Source organism: Silene latifolia, chromosome 10 (assembly GCF_048544455.1).
Source record: "Silene latifolia isolate original U9 population chromosome 10, ASM4854445v1, whole genome shotgun sequence".
Classification (NCBI taxonomy): Eukaryota; Viridiplantae; Streptophyta; class Magnoliopsida; order Caryophyllales; family Caryophyllaceae; genus Silene; species Silene latifolia.
Genome location: NC_133535.1, coordinates 148897662 through 148911498, shown reverse-complemented (window position 1 = coordinate 148911498; position 13837 = coordinate 148897662). Strand labels below are relative to the sequence as shown.

The window sequence follows — 13837 nt, the reverse complement described above, 5'->3', positions numbered from 1 at the left end:
AGACGGGCCAAATGTCGCCATTTTACTAGTTAGGGATTCTCTTTTATCCCTCGTTTTGTATTGTAACAGGGTAGTATGTAATTGAATATTATGTATTCTCGTTTTATTTATGGAAGGTCATCATTGTACAAAAACGGTTTAGTGGTCTACAATGCTAGCTAATTATGGAAGAACCTAAAGGATGGCCAATTAATTTTTTTCTCCGTTTATTTAATAAACACTTGAACTTGCATTGATTAAACACCAAGCCCTTATAGCTCAGTGGTAGAGCGTCAGTCTTGTAAACTGAAGGTCCGTAGTTCGATCCTGCGTGAGGGCATAATTCTTTTTTTTTTTTTGCCGCAGTTCATTTTCTCAAAGTCTTAAACCAATTCACCGTTCACTGTTTATGCATGATCCATAATTTTCGAGTAATTATCCATGAGATTAGAGGTTCAATTCCTTTCCATGGAAATGGAGCAAATTTCTTGGTTAGTTGTTTTACTTGTTTACCTCTTTTTTTTCGCACAGTGGCAAGGGGATTATTCATTGTTGTCCATGGGAACACCAAAGTTTACACCACAAGGAAAACGTTGCGACAGTTGCGCTGCAAGGACGAACAACTCGGTACTACAAATATGATTATAGTTTACACCACAATATTTGCTTTTTTTTTTTTTTTTTTTTTTCCGACAGTTCTCTCAAACCACACACATGATTTTCACCATTCGACAAGTTCCTGCTTTGAGTTTATGGAAAAGACTCGAGTTTTCGTCTAGTTAACAAGTGATTCGTCACGGTCTTGCATTTCAACTGTAAAATTGATAGGTTCGAATGATAAAGAGCTTTTTCTGTCTCGAGTAAGGGTTCAACTTAAGATCCTTGCAAATGAAATTGCCCGATATCAAAGCAAAATATCCATGGAGTTAATACCCTGAATGACTCAAGATACTCTCTGTCAACAACAAATAAACATGGGCCGTCAACTACAAGCGATGCCAAGCCATGGAGTATCAACTGCAAAGCTCACTACTCACCAGCTCAGTCCATGAGACCACCAAATGAACATGGTCGGGAGTTGGGACACTTAATACAGCCGTTCCAGCTCAGTAGTCAGTAGTTCATGCGTAAAAAGATTTCGACCAGCAAGAGATGTCAAGGATGGATGCCAAGAATTCAAGAAACAGAAGGAGAAGAAGAGAGAACCAACTGAATAAATAACTACAAGCCCACAAAGAAGCATTTAAAATACAACCTAATATAATACATATAAAAGCCGAAAATAGAGACCAAATCATGAAAAGATCAATGGCCTCTTGGAGAAAAATATAGATGTAAGGAGGGACTAAGGGCATAACTAATATAACAACAAATAACAGACTTATATTACAAAAACCGACTATTTAGAATGTATATGGTATGTAGCATTTTTATTCTTTGTATTTGTGTATGTTCTCCAACATCAAAAGCAACCTGCAACACAATTCACATTCCTAGTCATTCATCAATAATGGCCTATATATATGTAGTATACATCGTGAGTCGAGTCATCTGCTCGACTAAATATCCAGGTTGAAAGATATAAGATTACAGTATTACACTCCGTATATCTTTACTATTCGAGTATTCTTATTACCTCACGACCCATGCACAACACACGGAAACTTCATTTTAAGGCAAAAATTAAGACTTTCAATCTTTGTCCGTTATTAAGGGAAATACGGAGTAAAAGAATAAGTACAAACCGTAAAGTACAATACAGCTTCACAGATCTTCACAAGCATCTCCACTTTCGTCTTGTACAGCTCACTATAACAGAAGCAAATGCAAATGCCTAATTAACAGAGCCGAAAATCTCAAGGATAAACAACACAAGACTACACACTGAAAAGGAATGTTCACACATAATGAACACACTACACCACGGAATCGACTTCAGTGACTTCACGCCCTCTTTTAGGCTTATAGCTTAGTCGGGCATTGATGATTTGATGTAACCATGTCCTGTTGTTAGCCAGCCAATATAAACAGTTACAAAATCAGCCTCATGTGATGAGTGTGATCTGATCCATACTATTGTATTTCATATACGAAATCACGAAAATAAACAGATTAGACACAATGTAAACAAACATTATATTGGTTATTGACTGAAGTTGCTCTCGAGTCTCCTGACTTTCTAGACAATTTAAGGTGGTAGATTCAAGAAACTGTTGCATAACTTTCAGTATTGTTCTCAATACCCAACAGCATAACTCAAACATGTAGATATAGAGAAGCACATAACATCCACTAATTCTGAATGAATAACAAAATGGGTATTTTTGTCGAAAACTACCTTATATTTAGGGGTATTTGTAAAAAGACTACCTTGTATTATTTTTCTTGTATTATACTACCTTTGTTTTCTCCTTTTTTGGTCAAAAACTACCTATGCTGAAACTATGACGAGATTTGGTCCATTTAGCTACATTAACATATCTCTCATGACTCTGTCTGCATATAACAACAATAATCAACTGCGTCCAAACCACAATTTAACTTCATGTAAGCAAGATTTATATTTTCACATTTCAATAATAACTACGAACATCTACTAAAGCTAAGCATAAGTACATCATGACTTCCCAAAATCGGGCCTAAGCAAGATTAAAGCATAAAAGAGTCATGTAGGATAGGTTACAGCCACTAATTAGAGCAAATTTGTCAAGACGCTTAGCGTAGGTATTGACCAAAAATAAAGAAAACCAAGGTAGTTGAAAATAAAAAAAATAATATAAGGTAGTTTTTTTACAAATACCCATAAATATAAGGTAGTTTTCGACAAAAAACCCTAACAAAATTCATCAGTTAAGCAGTTTCATCATTGTTACACTTTCTTTCATTCACTTCAATCAACAACAACAACATCAGAGCCTTAGTCCCAAAATGATTTGGGCTCGGCTGACATGAATCATCCTTTAGAACCGTCCATGGGTGAACGCACACCTCAAAATGCGAAAAAAGGAGCGAAACATAATACAAAGTCAAGGTAAACTTATAGGTTTTAAAATCGAATTCCGGATTTCATTTAAAAAAATTTAAAATTTAAATCGAGAATAAAGATTAAAACGATTTTGAAAACCGAAGTAGAATTTAAGGATCCGGGATACCTTAAAAGTAAACCAAGTAAAATATATAAGAAAGTGGTTGGTAAAAAGGTGTAATAAAGGAGAGAAGAACAAATAATTTTTTTTAAAATTAAATCAACAAAGGAAAAATATTTCGACGGATTTCAACTTCCAAGGCCCAAAGCAGATTCAGTAAGAGCCAAGAGGAGAGAGTTTCCACTCTTCATAGGGCAAAAAAATAGGTCTGATAATACTAGTTAATCTTTTAAACAGATACAAGAACATAGATATAAGCAGACAAAAAGGTAAAAAGAAATAAAGAAAGATGGTAAACCTTAGTAAAAGGTCTCATTGACCTTCTACGACTTGCACGAGCATCACCAGAAAATTGATTTGAGGTTCTTAAGAACTTCGCCTCTGCGCTCTCAGATTGACGTTGCTCATCAGCACTACTGAAATGCCTCTTCATCCTAAATTCACTATAATCAGAATTAGTAGGCTTTACCCGGGGTTCTTCCATTGATTGTCTAAAACTGTTCAATCTGAGAGAGAAAAACAGTAGCTTGTTAGCTAAAGGATCGAGCGGACTCAGCATAGTCACATTTAGGTGGTTATTACTCTTATCAGCCTATCTTTATTTCCTTCTTTTATCCACTGCCATCGCTACATCTACTTTTCTTTGTATTATTCCTCTAATACCTCCCTAACAAGTAACAACTGCCATCAATTTAAGCAAGTCCTTAGAAATGAGCTTACCCTGAGTTTTGGGTTCCATCACCAGCTTTGCTGCTACCCTGTATAAAAGGCAGGTGTCACTGAGAAGCCAAATGAGTAAATTAGAGGAGACCAAGCCAAAAAAAATTACTGAAGTTACATGTACCAAATTAGTTCTCACTTGACCTCGGTCAACGTCCTTATCAAGGTTATTAGAGTAATTAAAAACATGATGATCCGCATGATTTTTCTTTGGAATAGCAAAGTGTAGAGGCCCATCGATGTTGAAAGGACCAAGAGATGCATCTTTCTTTGGCAGCTCAACTGCTTCCTGACCAACTTTATTTGAGCTTATGAACCCACCATTTCCAGCTATAATTTTGATATCAGGATTTGGATTAGTCAAAGGTAATCCCTGGAAAGGAAAATAGGGCCCGACTTTTTCACATCTTTGGACAGACTGTATTTGGACCTCTTGGGCCAGCCTACTGGACTTGCTCGGTATTGATACTCTACCATGCTCGATTCCTAATTGGTGGCCAGCATCAGAAAGTCCGCTCATATGATACGAAGAGGATGCATATCGGCTTTGATCCATGGCTTGAACAGGCCACATCTGAGGAACATCCCCACGAAGTTGACCAGGGGTGAACGGTCCGAAGTGCAGAATGCTGCTCTTTTGTGGCTGATCGGCCAAGACCAAACGTGTCGCAACCCTTGAAGAAGATGCAACATCACGAAACTGCAAGAAATTAACACTGGGTGATGCTTCAATGCCGATAAAAGGAGTTGCAGATAATCTGCTATTTTTAAGGACCGGATCTGGAGGACTACAAGCTTGCTGCCAACGAATCTCCTTATACTTGTCATCACCCATCTTTGACCATTTAGGATCATATTGCATGGTGTTTCCTGAGAACTTATGTATTACTAACTCGTTTTCTTTTCTTACCGAACATTCTGAACCACGATTTTCCTGTTCTGTATCATGTTTCGACTTAAATGATAACATTGCTTGCTGTTCACCTACTTCCTCCACAGTATTTTCAAAGGAGTCGGGTCTGGGCGTAATCAAAGATCCTCCACCAAATTCTTCATCTTGACGTACAACATTTGTCCCTACTGTGGTTGGGCGAGACTCATCTTCAAGTTGCGGATTGTTACGTGAATCCATGAGAAAAGAACCTTTCTTTTCATCAGAACTACTTGACTGAAGGTTTTGAATATCGTTACATATATGCACTCCAGCTTTCAAACTTTCAATCCAGTCTGATGCGGTTGAGTTTAAATCAACAAAAAGTTGAATTCCATCCTCACAACTAATATCATATGTCAAAGTAGGGAGCGAAGCTTCTGCAGTAGTACTTAAGACAGACGAGAAGGTATTCTCGACATCACCTGCACCACTATTGCTATCTCTCTGAAGTTGCGTCAAACGACCCATATCCTCAGAAGCCTGCATTTGACAACGTCCAAGTCAAGAATCACATCTTCAAAACTTTAAATTGAGCAAGTCTGCAGTAGTCTTTAACATAACCCATAGCAATCTACTAGTTCCACATAATTTAATAATGTAACCTTGTTATTAACAGGTCAATCCATATGCGACGCCTTCTCAATGGTGTAGATAGTCAGTACTCAGTAGCACTACCTCCATCCTGAATTTATCGTTCCCATCTGACTTCGGTGGTCAGCCGAAATCAACTGTGACTATTAGTATGGCACCAAATTAAAGTTAAACACTAACCATTAGTTTCTTCACGTTTCAAATTCGGCTACTTAAACTCAAGACACGTGAACGCTGTCCTAATAAGTACTTGTACAATTACAGGGACACCTCTTTATAAAAAAAATTCAATTAAGTAATCGAGTCCCTGTAGCTGTACCCTTATTTTAGGAGAGCGTTCTGGTGTCTTGAATTTAAGAAGCCGAGTTTTACACATGGAGACACTAATGGTCAATGACTCAGTGTAGATTTGGTGGCAGATTTGGAGAAACTAAGGGCAGTCCGGTACACGATGGCGTCCCCGCTAGGCAAGGGTCCGGGGAAGGGTCCCACCACAAGGGTGTAACTGGGGCAAGCCTTCCCTTGCCATTTTGGCAAGAGGCCAATCCAAGGACTTGAACCCGTGACCTCACGGCAGATTTGGAGAAACTAATTGACAAAATTCAACTAATAACCGGGTATGACACATAGACACGCACTCGTGTTACAAACTTGTCGATGTGTCTAACTAACATAGTTGTCGAATGAACCTCATGATAATAAATTACAGATCAATGAGTGCCTGCAGATCTCAAGTTCTTCCCAGATAAATTTGCAGATGTGACTAACCTTGCGGCTTTGGAAATCATTTTGATCTGGATCTCCATGCTTTAGGAATTGTCCAAAGCCATTGTGGGATGACATCTCTCTCATATCTGAAAGCCAGCCAATGGAACAGTGAAGGCGTGATTCACACGACTAAAGGTAACAATCTGCCCTTTATATAGTAACTTTGCTTGACTCAGAAGAGATGAGAGTAATGCCAAACTAAGAAATCAGGTATTAAATTCCAACAACCTAGTGTCTATAGTAGAACTAGGTATTAAATAAGATTGCAAATCGTCAATCATCAAAAAACAGCCAAAGAAAAACGGCAAAAACCTTATCAACATAAGATCAGACTTTGATAGAAAATTGGATCTGTTGATTCTAAGCAACGTATCTAGTAATCTACATTTTTTTTGTGTTTTAAAAAGACATGCGAAAAATAAGGGGCCTTATCAGAGTATACCTGTTTTCTTATTACCAGCCGAATTCATCCTCACTCCAGGCTGCAGCTCTGACCACAGTGAAGAATAAGGATCACTTTTAGACACGTCCCATATGGTTTTTGAGCTAATATTCTTTTTCTGATTTAAAAAGAAGAAGAACGTTAATCACTAAACCCCTGAAAGGAAATATATCAAGAATAGAACCTGCAGAGGCATGCGAAAAAAGGTGAATATTTAGGACCATCTTTGCTTCGCTGTAAATGCTCAAACTCGACCGGAAAAATTCAATTACTAAAGAAAGAATTTCATTTGGCGCGCATGATATTTATTGTTGGAAATCTTTTTAGGTTTCATATTCCACACAAGGCATACCTTTCATATATTCATAAATAAGGGAAACTATTCAACACTACAGCATGCCAATTGAAAGCGAGGAGTGATAGATTAAAAGGCATAGAATTCTCTCACATAAAACTATTGAACATTCACTCAGTCAACTATGTTATGCAGCGAATCCTCTCTGTCCAATTCTATTCTCAAAGCTCAGAACTCAAAAACCATACTGCAGTGTTGCACGAAGGCATTTGAAAAGAAAAGCTCAGTCCACACTGGGGAGTAAAATGCCATAACTTCCTTTTTGCCGTTTGGGTAAGCAATTGAAAGTAACCACATGGTATTTTTGGCATCAACTTGCACCCTCTCTCTTCTAGTAAAAATTGTGCCAAAAATAGATGTAAGGAACCCACTGGAACACATGAAAGGTGGTATATGCTTTGGGCATTCACCAGGGAATACATTCACAGTAACTGATCTCAACATGATAATGTAGGAACTTTACAGTCCTCCATAGGGCTCTATGACAACACGACAAAAGTTTCATTTCATCACCAATAGTTTCAAATCTAGGCAAATACTTCAACTTTCATTTAATCCTTCCCTTCACATACCATACAAGTTACAACTCATTCTCACAAACAAACCCCAGCTTAGCATCTAGATTGAAAGGGGTTAAGGGGGTAAGGAAACCAACTAATGAGATGAAGATTAGAAAAACTGCGGCCATAAATAGTCTGAGAACTCGGCTACGGAACAGCTCAAGTTTCTCAAATTTCAATACTGGATTTTACAAATTACGTTCGAAAAGTTGCACCAATATCAGCATAATACCTCGAGATAAAGGATCAAAGATGTTGCCATTTCAGAACTTGACTTGTTAGCGGGTAGCCCATATTTCTTGCACAAGCCTTGAAGATCTTTCCTTGAAAAGTTACGATACAAATCCTCCTCTTTCTTTTCTCCCATATGTTTCCAACAAAAGCAACAACATCTACACCAGCGAAACCACCAGTTTAGGCCATTTAATTCAGTGACAGCTACCAATTATCTGGTAAATATATGTACAAATCATAAAAGGGAACAACGTGAAAAAGTTTTATCAGATTCAAGTCCTCTCTTTGCAGCGAGAAGTCAGTCATTAATCATTACTGAATTGCTCTCTCTTTTTCTAAGGAGTATTTGATTGTTTTAAAAATACGGCTAATCACATGAGGTATAGTGAGTATAGACAGGCTTTCCTGTTTAGTTTAGCTTTCCTTGTACACTCCAAGGAGAGATGGCTTATGACTTGAGCCACGACTTAAAAGGAAAATCAAAAAGTATGTTGAAGCGCATATTAAGGCATGTTAATGTCCACTCAAACTCAAATGTATCAAATTCTGATACAAATAATTTTTATTATCTTAAATAGTCCCGAGTTTTGAAAATAATTATTATATATCCAGTTACTTATTTTGCATAGACGAAAACCATTTTCAACTTATAGCCCTTGTACAACAAGAAATCTAAAACAAAAATAAGGGACATATTACAGCCTACAGTAAAAGGAAATGTAGTAAGTAGTAACTAAAGATGCTTATTAGAGCAAGCACTCGTCGTATGACGACGGAAAAGCTATCCATGATGAATGAAATAGCCCTAACCGCACCCCCACCACAAGTACCCTAGATACATGGTTGGTGCTCCATGGGTAAAACAGACATGTAAGGTCAATTATTCCCATCGAGACCTAAAAGAGTTGTTACTTCATTGATAATCAGCATCATTCTACTCTTGGCTTCCTTTTGACATCCATCGAGGAAAGATTGTTGCGCTTTTAAACTCCACAATATATCTTGTTCACTTGATGTTGAAGAAAGTTGACATTTTTAATCTAAAACAGGCGAAGGTGACTATTAATATTTTTTAAATTGATTGTTCTATCGAAATGGAAGCTGACTTGCCTCAAAAGTCTAATACGATTCGGAATGTCTACAATCGACAACTAATTGAGCATCTAAAAACCGTGTCAGGCATGTGCTTGTATAAGCTTCTATCACAACAAGAGCGTAACAAAGTGATGACCTTTGTTAATCCATCATGGTGAGGAACCCATCGAATCACAGTTTTGCTGATTCATAAGCTTTAACTCGTCTACACAGCAAAGAGCTGAATATGTAAACCTATCCCTAATTGTCATATCCACAAAACACTCAATGAGCTCATTTATCCACAATAAGAATACAAAACTGCTCTTCAATGAAGCAAAAAAAAGCTCCCCGCCACCCCGAATTAGAACTCAATCATAAACAAACGATACAATGTCCAAACAATGTCAACTAGCTCAGCGGTTAAAAGGGTACATTCAAGAACCCGGTTCAAAACCCATTAAAGTATCGACCTTCAAGGAAGTTATTTAAAAAAAAAAAAAAAAAAAAAAAAAAAAAAAAAAAGGCCCCCGCCACCCCAATTTAGAACTCACTCACAAACTAATAATACGATGGCCAAACAGTGTCAACTAGTGCAGCAGGTAGATTGGCGCATTCAAAAACCGTTCAAAACCCACTAAAGTATCGACTTTCAATGAAGCAAAAACAAAAGCTCCCCCGCCACCCCAAATCACTCACAATCGAATGATACGATACCCAAACAATGTCAACTAGCTCAGCAGATAAAGCCGTATATTCAAAAACCCGGATCAAAACCCGTTAAAGTATCGAACTTTAACCCCTTTACGAATCAAAACAACCAAGATTAACCCTTAGAAAATACAATCATGATTAAGGCATGATAAAGCTATGAAATTAAACCCTGTTTTGTAATAAAAATTCTTACTTTCCTAAACCAACACAATCTACTCAAAACCCAGAAAAATTCACAGAGTTTCCCCCAATTACAATCATAAAACAAGAATACACATGATTAATCAACATAATATAAAGCATACCCACATAATTAAAAACATAATTAACCAAAATCAGAGCTAAAAAACAGAAAAATAATAAATAAAACAGATTAATTAAGGAATTAGGGTGTACCTGATCGAGGGTATTCCAGAAAGTTGGAAGAACAGTGAAGAAAAAGTAAGGGTGAGGACTGAGGACAGAGAAAGAGAGTGTCAAAGGGAAATCAAAGGGGTGGAAGAGAGAGAGAGAGAGAGAGAGAGAGAGAGAGAGAGAATGAGGTCAAGTACAGAAGAAGGGCAGTAGTGATGTATTTTTGTGTATTTTGAGGAAGGAAAATAAGGTGAACATTTTAACAGTATAAAACTAACTCTACATTCCATTTTTAGAAATGTATTGTACAATGTATTTTCAATGTTTTTTTATCTGTTTAGGGCATTAAAAAATGAAATATCGTCACCGGGTATTAGGTGGTACTGAAAATATAATGATGATATGTCTATTAAAGTAATTGATTTATAATATACACGGATATTATATGAGAGGGTGATATCGAGACTCAGTACCATCTAATGAAACGTCATTATACCATAAACATTTAAGAATGACTCCCGATAAGATTAGATTTGGTCATCTAAGAGTTGGGGGTACTTACATAGTTACATCAAAGTGAAGAGTATAGGGATACAAATAGATTCAAGATGGAGATCGATTATTATTGAGTATTTGTCTATTAGTTATAAATTTAGGGTTGAAATTGTTACTGTAGGGATTAATAACAATTAACAGATTTGTTTTTTCGAATTTTATAAAGGTGAGTCTATTAAAATGGCTTGATTTAGGAACCATTTGGCGACTTACTTATCTTGTCTAATTTTACTTTGAACGGGGATTACATTTCATGTGTCTTGATTGGGATACAATAATGAAGGTAGGGATTCGATCGATTTACTAGCTAGCCTTTTGCCTCTTCTTGAGATCCTTGTGGCGAGGAAATGCTCACTATTATTAATGATGAATACCCCAATTTCCACCAGAAAAAAGATCCAACACAGGTTTAACCGAGTAATAAGTGTGCATACACAATTACACATGCATATACACATAATAACTTTCTTATTTAAACAAGGGTAACACATGAGTTTATATAATTTTCAATTTTACTATCACATCTGCAATGATGGAAAAGTCATAACGGTTAGAGTTTTTAATAATCATACGTATCCAATTACCAAGTTAAATTACATATTTTAATACAATGATCGAATCTAATTTAATAACGGGTAATCAATCTTACTCATAAGACACAATTCTATATATGTTGTGAAACAACAAAATATAAAACTTAATTACACCAACTTTTTTTCATCAAAACTACAAAAATGAATTAATCACCTCATAATAATTTAACCTAGCTCTTAATTAATTAAATGAAGCCAAACCACCCTCCTTCATCATTTTCTTAAACTCCTTAAAATTAACTCTCCCATCTCCATCAACATCAACCTTCATAATCATAAGTTTACAATCCTCTAAACTTCTACCTTGATTCAAACCAAGAGATTCAAGAACAAATCTAAGTTCTTCAACAGAAATAAATCCATCTCCATTTTTATCAAAAATATTAAAAGCTTCTTTAATATCATCCTCATCATCTTGACCATCATCACCTTCCCTTTCCATAATAAGTTTATACAAGGATTCGAACTCGTGATCATCGACACAACCGTCTCCGTTTATGTCAATTTGGTTGATCATTTGAGCTAGGTCATCGTTTGGAATAAATATGCCCATGTTATGTAAAGATGTGTTAAGCTCTCCCATTGTTATCCTCCCGTCACCATTTTGGTCGAACATGTCGAATACCCGCCTTACGTCCGCCATGTCTATTGTGTGAGATGGCGGTTTTGGTGGCGGTGTCGAAATGGTGACGGTGAGGAGGGAGGTGGGAATGTGGGATGTATATTTTGGAAGTGTTGGTGTTGGAATAGAAGAAATGAAAAGATTAGGGTGTTAAGTAGGAAAAAAAAAAGGGTATGGTTGGTTGACATTTTTTGGTGGATTGGTCAACAAATGATTGGTAAGTTTTTATGTTGAGAAAATTTTGTGCCTCAAATAAAATTGATGGATATATGATCATTTCTACAAAGTTCTTGTATGTTTATTTACTTCCATATACTCTGAAGTTTGTAGATGTCAGTTAATTTAATTGATAAAGTTACAAGTAGTGATATTTATAATCTAGTTCAAAGTACAATGACATTATTTTTGCCTCTGTGACTCTCTCTACACAAAAAAAAGAGAAGACATATACTCTAAAGTCTGAAATATATTAGCGTATAAGTACACAGAAATATATGAGTATTGTTATCTAGGTTGTAATATCACAATTTCCTAAACTTTATGTCTCATTCTAAATTCATTATTAAACTGATCTATGTAATATGTAAAAACCCTTCTTTTTTTTAAATCAAACATGTAAGTTTGAAAATATCGAGGTCATAAACGGAATCCAACAACTATAAAAAATATTTTAAAAACAATTTTAGCAAATTAATCTACCATAATATTACTCTCTTATGTCTCAGTCATTTATTTACCTATTACACTTTACGGTGTTTTAGTCAATTGTTTACTTTTTTATTTTAGGATGTCTTTGATGAACAATTTGATCAACCACACCCAATTTGGTCCACTTGTCACCTAATAATTGACCCCCTCCCGGGCCTCCTTTTTCTTTCGTCTTTGTGCTAAAATCAAAGGTAAACAAATGATCGAAACCTACGGAATATAATTTATCGATCATAATTTCCCTATAAATAATCGAGTAGGAAAATATTAGTATCCATTTGTGCCTATGGCTATACGACTAAGGCCCTATTTCTTTTGGCCTTAATTTCAGTTCACTCCAGTTCAATTCAACTCTATTCAGTTCAGCTTTTATCTGCACAAATTAACTTTTTATTTTAGTTTAGTTCAGTTCAGATCTATTCAATTCAGTTCAGTTCAGTTCAGTTCAGCTCCAGTAAGTTCAATTCAGACGATTTCAGTCCAAAAGATCAGGGTCTAAACCATATATAGAATGTTATGGGTTGAATGGATCGTTTTAATGTATGGGCCGAAATGGCGATTAAATAAGCTATAATAGTATTGGGTTACATACGAATGTATGGGCTATGGCCCTACAACCAGCTCGGTAAAGTTTTATTGTACCCGGTATACAATACTGGACATGCAGTCCTACTTTTTACGGGTCATGTTCTAAACCCGTTATAGATTAGGAAATAATTGGTAGTTTGCAAATGGAATACGACATGAGTCCGGAACCAGAATCTTTAGTTAGGAGATTAGATATTTGGATTAAGTGGAGTTCTAATACAAGTGGAGTTCTTCTACTTTTCACCATCACAAATTCTCATTCGATTTTGATTGGATATTTGGATTAAGTGATTATTTGGAAGGGATGAACGATTAATTTAATAAAATAACGAATTATAAAAATTCAAAATTTTAGCTAAAAATTTCAAATTATTCACTGCTCACCCTAATTAGTGCCTAGCTGCCTATGCTTGTCCTCGTTGGTTTCGCGTTATTTGGAATTCGATAAGATATTAGTGGAGTAATTGTTTAAACTTACAAAGGAGAGTAAATCTTCAAATCTCAAATTTTTGTGTACCATCCTATGTCGCATCCTATGTCGTATCATGAACTTTTAATAACTTATGTATCTTATTTACTAGGCCGTGTTCTTTCGAGTTTAAACTTTTATTACTCCATTATTGAGACTTATACTTAATTTAAACTGAATTTATAGATCAGTTAGTCTTGTTGAAGATGGGTCGGAGCAAGTGACGGGTAATGTCACTCACAAAACGGATAGAGAGACAAGATGGGGGCACCCCCATGTGCTTCCTTCTCTTCTCTATTTGGGTCAATTGTGAGGGAAAATGGTATCCGTCACTCCAAAATGACGGATACGTGCCGTCACAAATGAGATTTTGTGTTTATAGATATGGAGGTTTTCCAAACTTATAAAATCCCTCAAGATTTACTACCTCA

General features: G+C 36.1%; 2 protein-coding genes and 1 non-coding gene across 20 annotated transcripts; 1 reads left to right on the top strand and 2 right to left on the bottom strand.

Moving 5' to 3' along the window:
- Window positions 1-247: 247 nt before the first annotated feature.
- On the top strand, window positions 248-319 carry TRNAT-UGU (transfer RNA threonine (anticodon UGU)). The gene has a single exon. It is a non-coding gene; the product is annotated as a tRNA-Thr (tRNA).
- Window positions 320-1164: 845 nt separating this feature from the next.
- LOC141606300 (uncharacterized) lies at window positions 1165-10110 on the bottom strand. Of its 18 annotated transcripts, none has more exons than XM_074425372.1 (11): window positions 9914-10102; window positions 8961-9064; window positions 7728-7887; window positions 6581-6698; window positions 6139-6224; window positions 3970-5259; window positions 3846-3883; window positions 3424-3631; window positions 1900-1983; window positions 1725-1788; window positions 1165-1452 (listed from the first exon to the last, which is right to left on the bottom strand). In XM_074425372.1, the coding sequence occupies exons 3-9, from the start codon at window positions 7860-7862 to the stop codon at window positions 1942-1944; spliced, it is 1917 nt and encodes a 638-aa protein (XP_074281473.1). In that variant the 5' UTR covers window positions 7863-7887; window positions 8961-9064; window positions 9914-10102; the 3' UTR covers window positions 1165-1452; window positions 1725-1788; window positions 1900-1941. The 18 variants fall into 18 exon arrangements, with proteins under 18 accessions (XP_074281473.1, XP_074281468.1, XP_074281469.1 ...); XM_074425367.1 differs by lacking the exon at window positions 8961-9064 and adding an exon at window positions 8642-8769 and having other exon boundaries at window positions 9914-10066; XM_074425368.1 differs by lacking the exon at window positions 8961-9064 and adding an exon at window positions 8642-8769 and having other exon boundaries at window positions 1905-1983; window positions 9914-10066.
- Window positions 10111-10890: 780 nt separating this feature from the next.
- On the bottom strand, window positions 10891-11779 carry LOC141606303 (calmodulin-like protein 3; the record flags this gene model as incomplete). Its single annotated transcript, XM_074425387.1, has 1 exon — window positions 10891-11779. A coding segment is annotated over one exon (579 nt), but the record flags the coding sequence as incomplete, so codon positions are not given.
- Window positions 11780-13837: the final 2058 nt, after the last annotated feature.

Excerpts from the sequence above, each read along its gene's own strand:
- LOC141606300 (XM_074425367.1), bottom strand. Across the intron at positions 6,699-7,727 it reads CTTTGATCCTTTATCTCGAG|AAAAAGAATATTAGCTCAAA; the intron begins GTATTATGCTGA and ends TTTTTAAATCAG. Across the intron at positions 5,260-6,138 it reads ATGATTTCCAAAGCCGCAAG|GCTTCTGAGGATATGGGTCG; the intron begins GTTAGTCACATC and ends TGTCAAATGCAG.